Source organism: Coptis chinensis, chromosome 4 (genome assembly GCF_015680905.1).
Source record: "Coptis chinensis isolate HL-2020 chromosome 4, ASM1568090v1, whole genome shotgun sequence".
Taxonomy (NCBI): domain Eukaryota; kingdom Viridiplantae; phylum Streptophyta; class Magnoliopsida; order Ranunculales; family Ranunculaceae; genus Coptis; species Coptis chinensis.
This window is the reverse complement of record NC_141459.1, coordinates 2,117,085-2,138,552: the sequence shown is the minus strand read 5'-3', so window position 1 is coordinate 2,138,552 and position 21,468 is coordinate 2,117,085. Positions and strand designations below refer to the sequence as shown.

General features: G+C 36.8%; 2 protein-coding genes and 1 pseudogene across 3 annotated transcripts; 2 read left to right on the top strand and 1 right to left on the bottom strand.

Moving 5' to 3' along the window:
* Positions 1–4,115: 4,115 nt before the first annotated feature.
* On the top strand, positions 4,116–9,214 carry LOC147501134 (putative transferase At1g60990, chloroplastic). The gene is made up of 12 exons (XM_086606161.1): positions 4,116–4,347; positions 4,413–4,514; positions 5,379–5,412; positions 6,213–6,286; positions 6,416–6,481; positions 6,618–6,682; positions 7,402–7,489; positions 7,595–7,660; positions 7,966–8,131; positions 8,218–8,301; positions 8,404–8,531; positions 8,623–9,214. The coding sequence occupies exons 1-12, from the start codon at positions 4,150–4,152 to the stop codon at positions 8,803–8,805; spliced, it is 1,254 nt and encodes a 417-aa protein (XP_086462287.1). The 5' UTR covers positions 4,116–4,149; the 3' UTR covers positions 8,806–9,214.
* A 283-nt stretch (positions 9,215–9,497) lies between these two features.
* On the bottom strand, positions 9,498–16,147 carry LOC147501133 (alternative NAD(P)H-ubiquinone oxidoreductase C1, chloroplastic/mitochondrial-like). The gene is made up of 12 exons (XM_086606162.1): positions 15,972–16,147; positions 15,699–15,883; positions 15,510–15,605; positions 15,284–15,350; positions 14,935–15,118; positions 14,639–14,732; positions 14,176–14,399; positions 11,308–11,398; positions 10,994–11,272; positions 10,769–10,845; positions 9,889–9,992; positions 9,498–9,804 (listed from the first exon to the last, which is right to left on the bottom strand). Exons 1-12 carry the CDS (start codon positions 16,012–16,014, stop codon positions 9,665–9,667), a joined length of 1,584 nt encoding a protein of 527 aa, XP_086462288.1. The 5' UTR covers positions 16,015–16,147; the 3' UTR covers positions 9,498–9,664.
* Positions 16,148–16,999: 852 nt separating this feature from the next.
* On the top strand, positions 17,000–18,221 carry LOC147501132 (uncharacterized; annotated as a pseudogene). The gene is made up of 2 exons (XR_015221239.1): positions 17,000–17,206; positions 17,606–18,221. The product of XR_015221239.1 is annotated as an uncharacterized LOC147501132 (transcript).
* The last annotated feature ends 3,247 nt before the right edge of the window (positions 18,222–21,468 follow it).

The following is a 21,468-nucleotide window of genomic DNA, read 5'->3' as shown; positions in this document are numbered from 1 at the left end:
ATTTCCGTATTTCACGATGGAGTATTAGTGAATAACTGCATGTGTTTGACGGGGATGTGTAAATAGTGTATGAGGACAAAAACACCCAATCCCAATATAGTGGACTGTACATACGAAAAGAAACCAATAGCAAAATGGTGGGACTATACAAAAAATGATTTTGGAATTGTCACTGATTATAAGGCTTAATTGTCGTTGGTAGGAATAATAGATGATTATGGATGGAACTTGATTTTTGGCAGTACTCTTACAAATCATGGGATATTAGACAAGAAGGACTTGAGCATGCTTAAGTAAGCTTAAACTCATTATGGGGAAGGAACCTTCAATGGAGCCATACATAGAAGTAGATGTTGACAACTCTATTGTTTTGGTAGAAACTCGCCCAAACACACCAATGGTTTCGTAAGGGAGGTTGTTGCAATGAACTGTTGAGATTGTACCTTCAATGGCTACCTACGTATCCAAATCGTTCTCTGGAATCAAGTCTTCAAATGAACGTAGTTCTTTGTTTTAGAGGAATGGGGTATTTATAGGATAATAATGATAAATATTATTTCCTTTATTGCTAAAAAATCTTCTGTAATTATGTAAAGTCTTAATATGGAAGCGTATCTTGCCAAATATATTTTCTAAATCTGAAACTGCTATATCTAGCTTATGACGCCATAAAATTGGGCAGCGTGCACGCCATAAAATTAAGCAGTCGCACGCCATAAAATTAAGGCGGCGTGCACGCCATAAAATTGGGCGATTCTCTTATAGTGGTACCCAATGATGGTCGTTCGTAGGGGTACAAGTACAGTGGTACATACATCTATAACTCAAAAGAATCTTAAGGTAAGAAATTGAATGATGAACCCAGACCGTGAAGCAGACTAGGCTCAAATGCTCAATTATGTCAATGGTGCTTTACTATTGTTGTTGGAGTGGTTTTTATCGGGAAAAAATAAGAAAAAAAAAAACAATGTTGTACATGTAATGAAGTAGACTAGGCTCAATTAAGTCAATGGTGTATTGCTATTATCCATTGAAACTATATTCTTGAATACAAATGAGAACAATAAGATTTTGTATTAGTGCAATATAGCTACACTAAATTTTTGACATGGACAGTTCTTCAATTCTCCAGTTTGGTTTGGTAACTCTTACCAACATGTTGTGCTTAAGGGCACCTGCTGAAACTGATATAGTGTTGTTCCAAGGCCAAACTAAGTTCTCATTATGATACCTGAGTATAAAAGCATCTTTAGGTGAGACACTATCCTAGCATCAAACATCAAACATCAAATTTTCAATAATTTGGTGTTTTTTCATTTTCAGGAGAGGACATGTTGATGAAAACACCAAAACAAACACCAAATCAGCCAAAATTTGGTATTTGCTTTGGTGTTGTATCAAATCAAACCGCGCGGTTGTTTGAACACTGCATTGGCTTGGGCTAGAGTGTGGGCTTCAATCATGTGGTTTTGCGAAAAGCACGTGAGAAATTTGAAAAGAGAAGAAAAAAAAAGTTGATGTGCGACACATCGCGCGGTTTCTGGAAAACCGCGTGGGCTTGGACTTATAAGGTGGGCTTTTGTGGCACGGTTTTGTGAAAGCTACGTGGGCTATACGTTGCGGTTTATCCAAAACCGCGTCATTTGATGTCAATTATTTGATATCGCTCATGAAATTGGGTGGTGTTTTTTTAGTTTGGTTCAAATATTTGGTGTTTTCTTGGTTTCTCTCCTAAAGATGCTCTAATGAGGAGCTTGGTTTAACTCAACATAACGTGTCTTAATAGCCATAAAACAGCATCAAGCAACCATAATCGTGTCTTTTATTACTGTGAGTTCTCACATGATTTCTTGGATCCTCTTACAAATTTGATTTCTCCTTCCTCTTACAATTTTTTTCCTTTGTTCGTTGGCTGGTTCTCTTTAGTTGATTTTAGCTTAAATTGAAGTTACCAAATTGGGAAAGTGTGAGTGAAGAAGAAAATTATAAATTTGTAGTCTATACAATTAACACAAGAAATGAAGTTGATGAAATGGATGAATGTGATTAAAACAAGAAATGGAGTTAGTGGAACTGATCGATGTGATTGAAATGGTGTAAATAAAGTTGGTTGAGGCTATGAGGGTTGAGACTTTAATGACAAGTAAATGCATGTGAATGAAGAATTGGTTGAATTTGGCTAAGTAAAAATCATGTTGAGAGTCTGGATGGTATGGAAGGCAGACTTTCTACCATCCGTCCATTTAATTAAAACGGGAGACAGATAACACAATTTCTGCCGTTTGTACACAACTTACTAACAGACAGCAGAAACTGTGTCGTCCGTCTCTCAAAACTTAATTATGGCAGCTGCTAAACAAGGCCACAAATTTTGCTGGGTTTATCACACCATCCAAATTTATGAAACTTCTAACAGTCCTCATTGGAATGACATTTTGGTGTTTGGGTGCTATATATATTGGATTTAGCAGCCCCATATATTACCCTATTGGACTTGCTGCACCCCAACACCCCATACTTTTTCTTTTTTTTTTTTTTTTTTTTTTTTTGAAGAAGTTATGCGTTAAGGCAGACCCAAACCTGTATTAAGTTAAAACCTTTTGTAGATACATCCTGTGGCATCCTCGTGCACTATTACTGACAGTTTTTCCTCAAGCGGACACATATGACAGCTTAGATTTTCATCTTCAGGGGAACAATATTTAGCAACAAAATCAACTGCCCTATTGGCTTCTCTGTAAATGTGTGCGACCTCCAGTCTATTGAATTTATGCTTATGCATCTTGATAGCCTACAACACATTCCAACAATACCATGATGCTGCCTCATTCTCATTTACTATATTCACTACTATTTCGGAATCTGAGTTTATGTGTAAACACTGAAATCTCATCCTTACTGCTATCCTCATGCATACTTCAATGCCTAAGAGTTCTAAGAACACAATAGACCTCTTCTTGCAGCCACCCTTATACAAAAGTATAACTCTTCCTTCTTCGTCCCTAAACACTCCACCATAACCTACACGAAGATTTTGAAGTGTACCATCACAGTTTAGCATAACAGTATGAGGAGGAGGTTTATGCCATTGCACTTGCTTTATCCTTATACTTCTATAGCTCATGTCGATGCCCAAACTATCCATCATACGCCTTGTTGCCACTGTGTTATCAGCATTCTTGAGTTCCTGCTGTAAATAGAGCGTCATTTTTTTTAATATATCCTTTAGAACTTGAGAAGGCGAGTGGAATCTCTTCTTGAATATTCTGTTGTTTCTCTCGTTCCATAATGCATAAATCACTGCACTAGCTACGGCCCTTATGATCTCAGAATCAGATGTATTCTTCCTTGTTCTTCTAAATATCATGTACCACTCTTGATTTGAATCAAGTACATCTGCTTCCAATCCCATACTTCTCTTAGCTCCTGACCACACCTCCTTGGCATAAGGACAATTGAAAAAGAGATGATGTGAATTCTCTCTAGAATTTTTGCAGAATATACATTCAGATTGTTGGAGTATGTTCTTCTTAGAGAGTCTATCCTGAGTAGATAAGCTGCCAAGCTATAAAGGAGTGTTTAGCTAGGTACACAGAGTTTCCCCCATACAAGTTTGTACCATTTCACTTTTTCCTTTATATGCTTAAGCCCCAAGTAAGCTGATTTTGTGCTGTATTTCCCAGAAGAAGTAGCAGACAACACAATCTTGTCCTCCCCCAAATAATGGTGAATTTCGACACTCATTATGCTCTTTTTCAACGCACCGTACCCTCTGGTAAGCTTGTAACCTTATGGTTCCACTGATCTTGTTGAATCAGTTCAGCAACCGTAGCCTCCTCGGATAGCTGTAACATTTGTCTGGCTTCCGCATTGTTGTGTAAACACTCAGTTGAACACCATGGTTGATGCCATAGGCTAGTACCTTCCCCATTACAGATCAAGTATGGTTGATGCCAACACCCCATACTGATATACTGATATACAAAGTATTTGCTGCGTTTCAACTTTCAAGCCTAAACATTTAGGGCCTGTCGCCATTACAGATTTCAAGGCCTGTTTGCAAGGCCCAAATATACTTAATCACCCGATATATATTGTTTAACCTTTGATCAGTCGACGACAATTTTTTAAACTCCACTTCACTCCACCATGGCGACTATCTCTGCTTCTTGGTGCATTGCTTTCTGCACAACACCTTTAAACCCAAAAAAGCACCATTTTGTCAGAAGCTCTGTCTTTCATTCTAACCATGTTTTCAAAATGCCAAATAAACTCACCTCAATCTCTTCAACTTCATCTTCTTTTGAATTCAACCTTGCCCCTCCACCTATTGACCATGACCTTCTGGTAAGTCTTTTTAAGTTACTCTCTCAATTCGTATGTTAAAATTTTAAGTTTCTTTATTGTTATAGGACACCATGGTGGACTTGGGTGCAAAAGTTTCAGAAGAGGGAGTTGTTGAGACATTTGGAAATGATGATGAAGCAATTCATGCTGCTTACGAGGGCGTAGCGGTAAGGTTTCACTATACTAATGTTCACATTTCAGTAATTGATATATGCTCAATGGGGAAAAAAAAAGGAAAAGTGAACTAGTTGATTGTAATCTACTTAGTCAATGGTGTCGCCCCACGCTTCTGCCCATATGAACGATCACATATTGCTGAGCTGAGGCGGGGCAGGGCCAGGGGCGGCTCAAGCCATTTGGGGGCCTAAGCGAAGTTCGAAAAGTGGCCTTCTACTATTGATTTCACTTGCTTGTTTCTTGTTTATACCTCTAATATTTTCCTTATACATCTATTGTGTGTGGACATCCTTATGTAGGGTACATAATTGCTACAAATAGTGCCACAATAAATAAATAAATTGTTTCTTTTTTGGTTCATTGGTGAAGAACTATTTATTACTTAAGTACTCTTATTACTTATGAGAAGTGAGGGGAACGAGTTGAGGGATTTCTTTATTGAAAATGTAATTGTACTTTCTTGTGTTAAATGCATTAATGTTTTTTCAAATGTTATTATAAGTTCTTAACTATTAAAAATAAAAAATGAAATCCAAATAAATTATCAGTGGGCTGAATTGGGGGCCCTTTGGACTGCTGGGGCCCTAGCTGCATATTCTGCTATATGGTAGAGCCGGGCCTGGGCAGGGCGGGGTGTTGCAAATGAAATGAAGTTACTTTCATGAGTGCATATTGAAGTTAACTGTGAAGTAGCTAGTGAGGTAGCTGTAGAGGTTATTATTAGCGTAGGTATGCCCATTTTGTGTTTGGTTACTCAAAAATTACTTGCCACACAGACTTTTTGTTAGAACTGTATAAACTTATATTACTTTTCTCAAAGCCTTTCATGAGTTAATTCTGTTCATGTGTCCTAGGTTGTGGACCTTACACATTTTGGACGCATAAGAGGTATGTTTCTTTCTCCATCAAGATCCAGGCTACATTTGGCATTTCTGTTGTTGTAAAGTACCCGTTCCTTTGACATTGTACCTTATACCAAAATTCATGCCATATATCCATTATTAATTGTGTCCAAAACTGACTTTGGAGAAGTAAGCCTATTGAAAACTGTTTGTAGAATGTCAATTCAGACATGTTTGGCATTAGGATTGAAAATAGTGCAGTATTGCATGTAAAAAATATTAAGAAACAAGGACTTCAAGGATCTCAACAATGTCAAATAGGTCTCTAGTAAATTTTGTTTTATCTTGCATGCAACTTTTTTTCTTTGCCCAGAACTGAAGATGTCCTATTCAAATATTAGTAGAACTTCCCCACTTGAAGCAATAGAGAACAAGTTTATGGGAGCAAAACTCTAGGAAGCACCTGTCTGCCCTACATGGTTGGAAATTGGAAGCTGTGTGAATCTAGAAAATCTTCCTATTCCCGAGGTTTGCATAGTCAAGTATCATTGATAATTCTACAATCATAAGCATCAAAGAGTTGAATTTTCTCATATGAAGATACTAAGTTGATCGCACTTCTGAGAAACTTAAATTCATTTTTGTGTACAGATACACTCTTCTGCTGGGTATTATTTATCTTTTCATCAAAATGCAAATACTCTGTTTACGTTCTTGTCAAGAATATATGTCATCGAGCGGTTGAGCTCAATCTGTGTCACGTCCTTGCATGTTAGAGAGTCTTTTGAATTTTCAGTATACAACATGTATTGTTGGATTAATCGGAGATTTCCACTTTTCTTGTAGTGACTGGAGAAGACCGAATTCAATTCCTCCACAACCAAACTACGGCAAATTTTGAAGGTCTATCTGAAGGACAAGTAAGTTCTAAATTTCATTATCATGTACTTTATAACATCTTTGGCATGCTAATTCATGGTTTACCTTTTTTCTTCTTGCTTTCATTCTTTTTGTTTTCCTCTTTTTTCTGTTCCTATTGAAATATGCAGGGATGCGACACTGTTTTTGTTACGCCAACAGCTCGGACAATCGATATTGCCCATGCATGGGTGATGGTAATTTCTAAGGCCCGCATCTTATTTAGATTTTTTCTTCCTTTTTATTTTAATTGTATTTTTTATAATCATGTAATCGACTGCCTATACAGATGCACCATAGTTCTCTATATTAAGCATGTCCTTTTGTTTACAGAAAAGTGCGATAACATTGGTAGTCTCGCCAATAACCTGCAGAAGCATAACTGAAATGCTTACGAAGTATGTGAGTGTAATTCACTATATCTTTATTTAAATATAACTCACATGAAGTGGATTTAATTAGCGTGCATTCACTGTGTCAGATTTGCTTATTGGGTTTCCAATATGTTTTTACATCCTTCTGTTTAAGTTTTCCTTTAGGGTAAGAGACTCCATGTCTTGGTCCATCAAGAAGTCATAGAGACATAGACATTGTATGATTGTATCTACTAAAATCGTATACTTTTCTTTAGTAGATAAAAACTTACATTTGCAACTTTGGTTGCTTGCCAAATTATGTGGTTAGGAGTTACAACTTGAAAAGTTTCTATTGTATTCCTGAGGGAAGTACTTGAACTACCAGTGACGCTCCTGACACAGGTAAAATAACATTGAAGAAGTAATGATAACTTGATAAGGGTATTGGGTAAAGGTGCAAGGTGCCAAGGTCCAACCTCCAGTGGTATTAATTTTCATAGTGGGTGATGTTGCTCTAATCAGTTCTTGCAGATAGACCTCATATTATATATAAATATATACAACAAGTAAGATGCAAGGTCCAACACCCCCACCCCCCTCTCTTCTCCTCTAAACTGAATGAATTTATGCAGTTTTATCAAGACAAACAACTTGAAAATGATTTTTATTACTTTAAAAGAAATGATGATCTAATATTGTGAAGGGTGTGCAGTATGTTATTTTCCCATTGTGGTCACTTGTTCCTCTGTTGATGGTTGTAGGTACATATTTTTTGCTGATAAGGTAGAAATTCAAGACATCACAAAGCAAACATGTTTTTTCACACTCATTGGTCCCAAGAGCAACCAGGTACTGAACTCCATTTGCGATTCAACCTCGTTTCTACTTCTGATAATATTCTTCGTGAGTCCAAATTTGATGAAGTTCAACTGTTTCCTTTTGTAACATGCTAAGGTAATGGACGAATTAAATCTTGGGGATCTAGTTGGACAGCCATATGGTACACATCAACATTACAGTGTAAGCTCTGACTTGTTAGTGAAATGTAATAATCTATCTGTTAGTAATGTGAGCTGTCACCACCTCTCCCCTCCCCTGCCCTTCTCAAAACAAACACATACACACTCTCAGCTCTCATTAGATGTTCTTATTATTGGATTCAATCCTATCTGTAACCTTGATATCTACAGAGATGAAAACGATAAATCTAATGGATTTTGATTTCCAATGAAAGGGGACAAATGAGTTTTAGTTTTTTCTCGATAGTTGTAATTTATTGTTATGTAGAATATTGGAATAATAAAATATCAAATTATCACATGCAGGTAAGTGGGACACCCATAACGATAGGTGTTGGAAGTGTTATTGCCGAGGATGGGTTTTCATTATTATTGTCGCCAGCTGCTGCGGGGTCGGTCTGGAAGACTCTTCTAAGTCTTGGTGCTGTTCCCATGGGTGCTAATGCTTGGGAGAGATTCAGAATCTTCCAAGGTATTCACCAGCGATAGTTGTGAACACATTCTAATTTCTTTGTATTTGCATCACTACTTCTGACACTGCAACCAATGGTTTTGCAGGTAGGCCAGCTCCAGACAGAGAGCTTAGTGATGAATTCAATGTCTTAGAAGCAGGACTTTGGAATGCTGTTTCTCTTAACAAAGGTTGTCTCAATTCTTACAACAATATGTTTCCACTTCCCAGTTAGATTTTGTGTTATTGGTTATGAACATGAAGCTGATCCAAAACGTTTTATAACTCTTCAGGGTGTTATAAAGGGCAGGAGACTATATCCAGACTCATTACCTACGACGGTGTCAAACTGAAATTGTACGGCATTTATCTACCAGCCCCAGCAGAACCAGGGATCCCCATCACAATAGATGGAAAAAAGGTATGGACCATCCCCCCGCCCCCTCACATGCATTTTGCTCTCCCATGTTTTGTAATTAAAAATATTAAACAAGGAATTGGGATCCTAACAGGTGGGGAAGTTAACAAGTTGTGCAGTTGGAAGAGAAGCAAATGAGCATTTTGGCTTAGGTTATATAAAGAGACGAACTGCTTCCAACGGAGATAAGGTACTCGTTGGTGACATTGTGGGGACACTTGTAGAAGTTCCTTATCTCGTAAGGCAAACACCTCTGACGAAGACCTCCAAAACATAAACATAATGCAGAGCAAAAGATACTACTTGTTGATTTCATCAATTGATACAATTTCGTGCCATGCAGCAAAGTCAATGTCCAATATTTTCAGACAATACAACAATTGTTGAGGAAATTGTAAGATGCTCGATGTGATATGTACCAATCAAGAGTTCTGAAGAGGATGCACCACTCGCTAGGTGCCTAGGTGTAATGCTGGGCAGTTGGTATTTGATGAAATTTGCTAGGCTGCCCTGTACAACAAATAATTTGATCTGAATTGGTTTTTCTTAACCAACCAGTAACATGTCTTGTCCTCGTGTAATCCATTTACTGTGTAAATTAAAGCCCTGCCCAGACGCAGAAGTCCTTATATACCCGAAGGTTTTTTTTTCTTCAGCCTTATATCTAAAAATGATTGCTGTTGGAATTTGTTTTTTATTTTCATAATGATGGTAAATCGGTAATATAGAGGACGGCCTTATCATACATTTCTTTTCCGAACTCTTAAGCCAACCTTCCTTCACGATCTGGGGCAGATAATACAAGTTTTCTTTACGGATTAAGTACCGCTGGAAGCCTGAAAGTGAATGGGTGCATCAATAATATACTCGAATCTGTGAGGTTCATTGAATTCCCTTCAAGCCATTACCGTCTGTACCCTGTAGTGTCCTCATTCCTCAGTTGTATACTTGTATGTGTACATTCATCTCTTTCAGTAAGAAGCTACAATTTCAGAGTTGTGACATCTGTTGTAACTTACAAGTTTCAACTGTTTGTTTGGGGCCTTACATCACTATCTCTACAGAATGTTCATGTATTGAAATTAATTTAGATAGTGTGAAACATAACAACGTGGATTAAACTCCAGGCGCAAGATTCATGAGCCTGAAAGAACTTTGGTAACATTGCTTTGAAAGGACGCAATAGAATCTACTGCAGATTTTGTGAGCCAACTGAGACCCACCTTAACCTTATGTTCATCAGTGGGTAATCTGATCAAGTATGCTATTTTCCTTGCTACAATAGGCACAGCAGAAAACCTGGTTAGGAAATTTGACAGCCACAAATGACTAACTAATCCAGAGTAATAAATAATTTTACCAGTGTGGCCGATGGGGCCATCCAAGGTTAGCCCCTCGATGAAACTGGGAGTTATAGCCCCATCATTTCTCCCGAGAGTCATCATCTCACCAAGATTCTGAAATCTGAAAGTAACAAAAATAATGTAAATCGGCTTTTAGAGAAAGGTGAAGGGAATATGATGCTACAAGTTACCTCAGAAACGTGGAATAGTGTGTGTTGATTGCCTGAGGAATGAGGACGATATATTGGTCTAATTAATTTTCTTATTTTACCCAGAAAGACAACTAAGGAAGCACAATATTAGTACCTAGCTTGTTCTTAGATTACTACTCTCATGAAAACTTCTTTTCACGTTAAAACTAATAGCCTAATACTCTGTCAGATTCAGCAATACGTTGGTACACAAAAAATAAATTACCAAATTCACCTCAACTCCCTCCTAGAAAGTATTTTCCAAAAACTCATGCCAGATTCAGCAAGGAACTACAGTCTATACCATGCAATGCCAGAAGTGCACTGGATATAGTTGTACACTTGTACGGTGCCTACTTGCCAAATTCAGCAAGGAACTTGTCATCGAGTTTTTGATGTATTCAAATCCTGCTCAGATTTTACTATTTTAGAAATAAGAGGAAAAACTAAAAAAAAATCTTTTGGAGAGTATTTCAAATCTAGAATAGAGTTCTTCTATCCTAAAATATGATAGAATACTACAGGGTAACAATAGAACTATAGAAGTATATGCAAATTTCGAAAAAAGGATTGTGTTTCTTTTCTATTCCAGTATACAACTGAAAAAATCAAAACAGAAGCACACTTTCCGATCAAGTAAAAAAAATATGCTAACTCAATGCTGTATGTTTTTGAATCTATGGTTTATTGGTTTTAGCTCACAAACCTGAATGGCAATAGAGGTCGGTCGTTGATTGCGGCCCACAGATTCCAACCGGTAAAGTCTGCTTGTTGAAAAGCAACCTAGGAAAATAGAGGTAAACTCATCAATATAATTCAATAAGACATCAAAGCCACTTTCATGTATTCTGTCAGGAGTAAGTTTCTCTCTGGAGCCATGAGACATGCATGTTCTCTAAATGTAAGGACATATCACATAAATCAATTAAACCTGTGCAGTGGCTGGAAGAATCCTCCCAGCCGAATCCCTTAAAGCAGCAGAATCGCCAATAGCAAATACTCGTGGATGTCCTTTGACACGAAGAGTTTCATCTGTTTCAGCTTGTCCCCGGCCATTAACAGGAAGCATATGAGGTCGATCACCTAACTCCACCTTAGGAACAAGAGGTAGTTTAGACCCCACTGTCCACAATACCAAATCTGATTCCAAAATTTGACTTTTTAGGCCCCTCTCAGCTGGCTGCAGTTCCAAAACTAGTTCCAGTATGAGCTTGTTCGACACAATGTCATTATTCCTTTCAAGACGGACAACTTTGAATCTTCATATTTGCCAGATTTTCTAATGCAACTGACAAAATAGCCCAAGAAAAGCTGCACATTCCTGGACGAAAAGAACCTGATAACCACAAAAGGCAATTATGAAGCAGAAAAAGAGGAAATAAAATAAAATTTGATCTTGAGCAAGGATTTAAGCACAACGATGCATATTATACTCTTGTTTATACCATGGCAATTTCAGCCTTAGAGTTTTCCATTAGGAACATAAAAATGCATCTCTGTTCGAAATTACTTCATGAAAATGATAAACATACACAGATATGAGTCAGTATATATATGTATGTATAAATGGGACCAATGCCTGTCAATCAATGACAACTCTTCTGCATGGAAGCGAGGAGTGGGGGTGGGAAGGGACATGAAAAAAGAATAATAAATGATAAAAGAGAATGCCCAATATACAGAAGTGATCCAAGTATCAGAACAGTGTTCAAGATGAAAAGGTGTTGATGCTTCCCATACATTTATAGAGAAATAACATAGCAGAATAATGCTGCCACGACAATGTTATTGCATTCTCCAATTGAATAAGAAAACTGTGTTACTGTTGCTCCTTTAATGGAGGAGTGGCCTTGGCAAGATCAACTGCTAAATGTAGGACTAAAGGACTATAAGCACTAAAATAGACAACAATTCTTCTCTCCTCTTGATTGATAAAAGATCTTATTAAAATCAATCAACATTAATAAGAAACATTGCTACTGCAACTCATTTGGAGGGAGAGCAAAAGCTAGCAAAGAGGGAGATTCTCTCATTCTACAGGAGAGCACAAGAACACAACGTGGCAAAGACGGAGATCCTCTCATTCTACAGGAGAGCACAAGAACCTAACACCGATAGGCTATAATGTATTGCCTTGAATAGCAGTTTCCCAGTTGGTCCTAAGCTCCTCTACCTCTTCTCTCCGGAAGAGTGGATACCCAATACCATATGCTAGCCTTTATTGAGAAATGAGACTACAATATTCTCCACCATCATAGTCTTGTTGCGAAAAGTCAGATAATTTCAAGTTCTCCACAAACACCACATAGTCACATACAGAGTCACTTCTGACACCATTTTCCCAACATTGTTGACAAAAGGTTTTGGCCATAGCAGGAATGCGTTCTTTGTATTGAGAAGAGTAGAGCCAAAATGTTAATATCCCTACTGTTAAGTCGTTCCTACACTTTGCATTGCATGAAAAGATGAAAAATTGTCTCCTCTTCAGTTCCACAAATCACACAAGTGTTTGGAATACTCACCCCTTGCCTTTGTAATTTTTCGGCCGTTAAAATTAGATCTAAATGGCGCAAGTGCACAACACATGAAGAATCAAAGTTCTGAGGGATATTTATTTCCAGGCAACCTTGCATGGGAAGTTGTTGGGTGTTGTCACTCCCGTTACAAAACCACTCTCCTCTCCAATGTTTGCATATATAAAGATCTAACCGAGAAGATGATGTTTTTTCCCATATCAAGACCGTCCTCCCTTTGACGATTTTGAAGAAGCACCAACAGATTCACCACGCTATCAACCTCCCAATAATTTATTAATTCTCGAGTAAGAAGATTCCAGGATACCATATTGCCTTCGCCAGTCATCAAGTTCTTAATCAGTCCAAACTTGCTCCTTGACATTGCATACAAGTCAGGGAACCTATTAGCTAGAGAAATTTCAGCACACCACACACCCTTCAAGAACAATATTTTCATATCGCACCCACTTTGTACTGAATTCCTTTTTTTTACCAAGGGAGCTGCTCACCATGACACCCTTCCACAAGCTGCACCCATGTGTTTGTCTCACTTCCTTCAGCCACCACCCATCATGTCCCTGAAATGTCAAAAGTCCAAATTGCGTTCTCTAACTTGATCCCATGCAAGTGAAACTTCCATTTTTCTTCTCAAGAACCCCACAGAAGTCATTAACAATCTTTTCCAGCCCATTTGCAACACTTACAGGAATTGTGAAAAGGGACATACAGTGTATGAGTAAGTTTGACAAGGTACTTTTGACAAGTGTTAAATGTCCGCCTTTCGAGAACAACTTTCTTTTCCAGCCACTTAGCTTTCTTTGGAACATACGAGTAACCAACTCCCAAGCTTCTCTGCATTTGTAGTTTTCTCCAGTTGGTCAATTGGTAAATCCAATTACTTACACGGTAGCTGTCCCACCAAGTATTTAATAATAATCTCCAATCTCCCAATGTTCTTTACTCTTCTATGCCCATGATTAATGTCTTGGCTAGACTGGCCTTAAAGACCAGAGACCACTTCAAACAGAAAGAGATTTTTTTTCACCATGAGAACTTGACTTAATGTTGCATCTATAAGGAACAATGAACCATCTGCAAACTGTAAAGCAGCTACCTTCAGACCATTATTGACGCTCTGAACTCACAACAGATCCAAGGATTTTCTCTCTCAACCACTCTTGGACTTCTTGGTAGTGCTTCCATCATGACGATTAACAATAAAGTGAGAAATTGGGTTTCCTTGCCTCAAACATTTCTTGCTTCTAAATAAACCAGTAGGCAATAATATAAAAACTTCCGTAGAGACACTAGTTCGGATCCATTTGCACCATAAATCGTCAAAGCCCATCCTTCTCTACATATAATCTAAGAAATCCCGACTTACATTGCCGTAAGCTTTAGACTAGTCTGTCAACATGATTATAACAGGAAATCCTGGGACTGGACAGACTAGTGTCATATACTTTCATATCTAGAAGATTTTAGGAAGTGCAAATGATCTAGAATAGTAGTATCACATTGTCATAGCCTATGATTCACTGATGAGCTGCTGAAAAAGAACATCATACATACTTGAATGAAACTGACAGTATTTGACTTTTTTACCTTTGCTGCAGCTTCCCTATTTCCAGGTGGGGCGCCTGGCAAGATAGTGGTAGAAACATTGATGGCTTGAACTCTTCCTCTGCTTTGCAGTCTCTCTGATACAGTGGCAGCCAGCTCAACTCCAGAGTAACCGCACCCAACAACAGCCACCCGGATTGGAGATAGATCCTTTCCGAATTTCTCTCGTTCCAATGTTCTGAGTTTAGTATTGACCTTCTGTACCATAGTTAACAAATGTTATATTGCAAGACTAGATTTAAAATAAAATAAAAAGCAAGACTAGATTTTTATTTTTAAATAATAATAAAAAATAAATAAATAATGGGTAGAATACAATAGCCAGTGATAAAATATGAAGTATGAAATATCCTTGAAGCAGACTACCCTCAAAATTTATTCAGAATTAGAGATGGTTAAAGTAGATAACAAGAAATTACAGCTCAAAAATAACTTACAAATGCATCCTCAAGGGAAGAGAATGGTAATGCAAATTCCGCAGCACCTGGTACAAGATCAAGTTTGGGTTCAGCTCCCAGCGCAAGAACCAACCTGGCTGTCCAGGTGTAAGGACACAACATTAAGTTTTCTAAATTCAAAATAAAAACTTGATGCCGGAAGCAAACACAACAAGGTTAAACAAAAATCTGGGATTTCATACTGCGAGACCTATGGACAGTGAACTGCAAGGATTTACAAGTATATAAGATCTTAGAGGAAGATTTTTTAAAGGTAGAATGGTAGCAAATGTTACCAGTCATATTCAATGCATAGGCCACTTTCAAGTTGCACTCTTCCACCACAGCTAAGTCTTGTAGACCCAATCTTTCCCAAATGATCAGATGGCTGCAAAATTTTCACCCTGTCTTGGACAAATTGCACAGCAGTGTTAGCCAGTAAATCCAAGAAGCGAGGTGCAATTTCCCATGCATCCACTTCTGCAATTAAACAGATGAGATGTAAGGCTACACCAACTATCAAAGGGAATAAAAAAACCAACACATTAAGGAACAGAAATAAATGAATGTACAAAATAACTGAAGTACTGAAAGATACACATAATAAAGGTAACTCAATTTGAGCTTTGAAAAATAAAAGCATACCTCCAGATAGAAGCTCATACAACAATGGCTTAAAAACAAATCGATCAGATTGATCTACAAGAAGCACCTGAAACGTTACCCGAAGTAAATTTCCAAATAATGAGTAAATAAGCTATATGCAAATGTAAGAAACAAATAGTGGAGCATGTACAAAATAAATAGCTAAAGAATCTTACAATAATCAATTCGAAACAAATTAACATGCCGAGGAATGATAAGTTGTTACCTGTGGTTTCTTGTCATCCTCCCAAACAAGAGACTCTAGCCTTAGAGCAGTGTATAACCCACCAAATCCTCCACCTAGTATACAAACCCTTGGCCTCTGTTATACAGTGCCAAAACAAACATGTTATGTAACAGCAAAATTAACAATTGTGAAATTGAACAAAGTTTGGAATAATAAATAATTAATTACCTGTTTATCTGACCATGCATATAATGGCAAGGGCCTGGGCGTTTCCCCATCAACAACGTCGCCACCACTCTTTGCCTTTGAGCTTGACACAACTGAACAAAATGTCCTTCTCCTAGAAAATTTACCCAACATGGGTAAATTGCTGGTTGCATTTTTTCTGAGGAAAATGGGAAATTGTTTTCCACCTGAAATAGTTTTACAGATAAAATTGAAGTAAAATAGAATTTAGTTTCTTGTCATCATAATAATAATAAGAACCAAACGTTGACTTACAACTGAATGGTGTTACAGTTGCCCAACCAGCTAACGAACCCATCTCTCTTGAATTCAGGTGATAGAAAATTTAAATTGTTTTAGGACTTAACAAGACACGTTTGTTTCGGCGTAGCCTTAAAAGTTCGGTATCTTCTCCACCCGGGTGGAAAAGATCACATTTTTACACCTTGCAAATAATTATTGACACCTGTCCACTCATTTAACCCCAAAAGTTGACGCAACTAACGGTGTTAAATGCAGAATAATAATATACCTTTCAAGGTTTGTTTCAGTTTTACGTTGTACCATTCATATCTGGAAAATGTAGTACCTTTAGATGGAGTTTTCAATTCTAGTTTGATAGAATGGTAAAATTGATCCCTGGAGGGCTGGTAGTTGGCACCAGGCATTCACCTTCTTGGCTATGACTTTTATCTGATTATATTAAATTGATTATAAGGTTGGCTGCCATGGATGCAGAAATGGCTTTTCTTATGGCCAATCAAGCCTTGGTGAGTGGTGACACCGGGGAAGCTTGTATATGATCCATTTGTTGGTACTGGATGCATTCTTGTTGGGGCAATGACAATGGTCTGTGCCTCTCATATATTGTCATCATTTCTCTTTCAACATTAACTTATCCTCTCAACCTGTGTCTTTATACAGCATGCATTTTCCACCTTAAATGAGTGGTCACTGGTCAGTGATATGGTTTGATTAGACTAACATTAAATTTTCAGGATTCAGATATTGACATTAGAGTAGTACGTGATGGGCTTGGCCCAGAGTGCAATGTTTGAAGCAATTTCGAGCAGGTATTTCACTAGATTGGTTATGCTACTCGACACTGTCACTATGACCTGCCCATGTTAATTAGTTCAGAGGATCTGAATGTAGGGAGATGTATTTTTCCTGTATGTGTGTATTGAGAGCATATCTAGAAATTTTAAATCCCGAGTTCATTCGAAAAAGTTTGATGTTAGTCTGCATGTGAAAGGAAAATTGATATGGATCCATCCACAATGGGAATATTTCTTTGAGTAGCCTTGACCAGTTCGTTAGAGTTCTGTGAATACATTTTTGCTTGATGACTAATAGAATTGTTAAAATTTGGTTTGTCAAGTTTAGACACATTCATGTATATTATTTGTATAATATTCATGTTTTTTTTTTTGCAGTATGGGTTGCCAATGCCAGTTTCTTTGTTAAGAGCAGATAACAATCTTCCTCCTTGGCGTCCTGGACTAAAAGAGGTAGTCCCTTGTGCATTCATGTTGCTCATCTAAAATTATGTCTCTATCTGTTTTCTCATATACCTAAATGGTGTCCTTGCAATGCAACTCCTGCTTCAACCCAAGTATGTAAAGAGAACCCTAAACCTGTAATATATTAGCTCATAATTAAAAAGCCTAACATTTTTGTTTTGAATATGATATAGTGTGACCGTTTACACAGTCAGATCTGCAATTGAACAACATCATTTATATTTGTTTGAGTATGAGTCTCGTTCTATATTATGCCCTGTAAGGAAATTATGATGTTTTTGTGCTGTAGCCTATAAGTGAATGTGCATGTCTGTCTTGCTCTGCCAAGTATATTTGTTAGTGATCAACTTAACCTGCTACCAGTTTTGTATGATATTTCTTTGTTAGGTGTTCGATGCCATTATATATGATCCTCCTTATGGGGTTTGTGTTGGGGGCCGTAAATCTGGTGGCCGCAAATTATTGAAGGGTATTGTTGATCCATATACTGTTCCTGATGACAAACGGTTAGACCACGTACCATCAACTGCGCCTTACAGCTTAGCTGAGTGCATCCACGATTTGTTTGAACTCGCTGCTCGGATGCTTGTCATGGGTGGGAGGCTTGTATTCTTTTACCCAGTACTAAGAGAAGATGGCTCCACAGACACCCATTTCCCTGAACATCCATGTTTCATGTTAGTTGCCGCTTGTGAACAGATTCTTAGCTTCCGCTATAGCCGTATTTTGCTAAGTTGCTAACCATGGTGAAGAAGGGACCTTACAGTGAGGAGATTGCAGATGCAGCTGTCAAAATGCATTTAGATTTTAGAGAAAACCATCTGAAGTGGCTGGAAGATGGAAAGCTTCATTCTGCTGTTTTTAGCCCAAATGACTCTCAAACTGCATCTGTGGAATCCAAGTTGATTAAGGATTCAAAGCCAAAGTACAGAGGGAAGTATGTCTAGTTACACCTGTAGCATTTTTGACTGATTGACGAATATGCTCATGTAATGCATGTATGTGAAGGTCATGTGGAATTATGTGCTGTACTCTTGAGAAAGTAAAATTTAGTGCAAGGGAATACCTTAAGCACTGCCCTTTTATTGTCAGTGGGTTTCACTTGAACCAGTACGTAAAGAGAGAAAAACTTTTTTTCGAAATGGTGCATTGGTTCAAAACAGTTCATTATGCCGAAAAAGTACGACCTTTCAGAATAGGCACTGGTTTAAAACAGTGTTTTATGCCGAAAAGGTGTGACCTTTCGAAATAGGCACTAGTTCGAAACAGTACTTTATGCCAAAATAGTGCGTCTTTTTGAAACATACAACTTTTCAAACTTTTTCAAAGAATCACTGTGTTGTTTCGAAAATGCACTTCTCATTTATAAATAGTGGATAAATTTGGAGAGAAAGACACACCAGATCACACATTTTCTGATCTTTCTTTTCTCCCTCTGTTCTTAGTCAAATACTATGTTTTGTTCGTTGATTCTATAAAATTGAAATGCTAGCTTTCTATAGAAAGAAATTCGTTAAATCTTGGGAGATAGTTTCCTATCAACCTTCAAGCACCGTGAGGGAGAAAATCTGTCTTAAGGACATAGTGTTTCTATACTAGGCTCGGATTTAACAAATAAGTACAAGACACTTACAAGACAAAAAGTTTGTACTGTTTGGTAATTGGTAAAGAATAAGTACATTTAAGTTGTATATTCATAACATTTGGTGCTGAGTTTTGGTCCAAACTATGTGTGGATTGGCTTCAGATCAATCTGAGTTGAGAATTCCTTCAGCATTTACACATTCAACTCTCTCCATCAATTAAGGCTATTTAAGTGAAAACCAATGTGATGATGTAAGTTTCCAATGTATAGTAGTTTTATCCATTTCGTTATTTCTTTAGATGAACTGAAGATTTAGATCTTACAACTATATCTTTCCTTAATCCCCTTCTTCTTCATAGATTTCTTATGTCAAAACTTCCTTTACTTCTTATTATTGTCTTTTCAACTTCATTTACTTTCTTACTTTCTTGTATTTTAAATAATATAAGTAGTTGTTTTACAAAACTAAAAACCCTTCTCTCACTTTTCCCTTTGGTTAATAGGTGTCGTTAAAACTAGGATCCATTAGCTTGAATGTGGTAGACACCCCTTCTTACTTTATACTACTACAAGAGAAAGCTTATAAAAATTGATAGTAGTGTTTTGTTTGGCCTTAAGTGTCTTTAGTTGTCAAAACTTCTTGGGTTAACGAGCATTACCGTCCCCCAAGATTATGGAAATTAGAGTCATCCCCGATGGAAATGAGAGTCATCCGATCACTTAGTATGTACACTTGAATGGAAAATTATAACACATGGCACAAATTTGTGGTCCGTTAGGGCATCACCAATGTAGGCCCTCAAAATAGAGGGCCATGTCACCATTTTTAAGGTTAGTTTGAAGGAGAAGCTTGGTATAAAGGATCTCTAAATCATGTGTTCTACAACGCGAACCTTATAATCAAAGTTAAAATTCAAAGATATTGAGCAATCTGGTTAACAGTGGACACTCTGGCAAAGTTTGGGACTAAATAATCTTGAGGTTAAGAGCGCCTTATGCCAATTATGCTGGGCTTTTATCCTTTGAAATATTTATGGATGTATTTTTATTGACCTCGCGAAACGGACCGGGCTCTCTATAAATGTGATAGAAATAGAGACAATTTTAGAGGATGCTAAGTATAGAGGGGCATATACATACTGCATTGGAAGCCCATTTTCTATTGTTCCATTAAATATGAAGATAAAGGGCCATATAAAGGTCCCATTGGTGATGCCCTAACTTCATAACTCTTTAACTTTTTCTTACATCAGAATGTCTTAGAAAAATCTCCCCACGATTTTATTTTTTTTTCACTCTAGTTTCTATAGTTGGTTTGCCTGATGAAGTTTTGATTTCTAGTACAGAACTACAGAACACAATTTCTATTGTGAGCAGCAAGCGATCTCAACTGCAAAAATCTGTCCTTAAGATCCGACATTCCTCTGCAAGCTATAAACCAAATATTTGTTGTACTATATGTTGAATTGTTAAACAGCAAATATGAGAAAACCCATTGGCCATATAATAGCTACAGCTATGATGTGAACACATGAAATCTCCATTTTCTTCTCGAACCAACTAAAATTGACAAATGGCAATGTAAATAGGAAATAAGATTACTCAAATTCTAAAGCATCAAACCGTACTTTTCAATAAAAATATGAATTTTCAGACATGTAAAACTAATGACATCAAGTTACATATCAAATTATCAACCCCTCTCTGACATAGTGATTAGCACCAAGCGGTCTTAAGAACATATAAGGGAACTATATGGTTTTTTTTTTGTGGTAAAGGAACTATACTGTGTTGTTATACTTACACCATATTGACATATAAAATCTGTCTCTAAGAGCCATATTCTTGCTAGGCTATGCTTAAGCCATAATCCATAGTCATATATGTTGTAGCTTATGTGGAATAGTATATACTGTACGAAAATAGATACGTCATTATGTACTGAGTGAGGTAAATGAGGACACATGATGTTATTTTATGTGTTGATTGATTAGATTTATTTCGTGATGTTATTTTATGGTATAAACATAAGCGATGATACATTTTTTGTGATTGATGTTGATTCATTAGATTTATTTTGTGATGTTATCTGATTTTAAGCATATTGGTTATTATTTATATAACTAAGACAATTTTTTTTTCAAATATTAAATAAATTTTACACCGTTTTTATCTAGACTAAAATAACATGAGAATATGAACATTAAAAGCAAATAAAGGCTGGAGAGGGCAAAAGTATTTATAAGCTTTATTATGATCGGAAAATAATTTTGGAGACATTATTTATTAGGGTTGTAATGTTAAAAATAAGTTATAATTTATTAAACTTATATTGCGATGTTTTTTTGTAATATACTATAGTTCTTAACCAATAAAGAGTCATTTATAACTTATATGGCAGTGACACGAACACATTCATCATATCACAATTCACAATTTGGGATCAATCAATATAATGAACTGAAGTAGAAAAAAACAACTATAAAAGAACAAAACATATATCAATATAAAAAACATAAGAACAACTATTTTACTATTTTTAATTTTTTTTTGTGGGAAAATATTTTTATTTAAAATTTCAAAACATTTAAAATTTGCCCCAAAATCTTTTCAAAAATTTCAAAATTTCAAAACATTCAAAATTTTAAAACACAAAACACTAAAA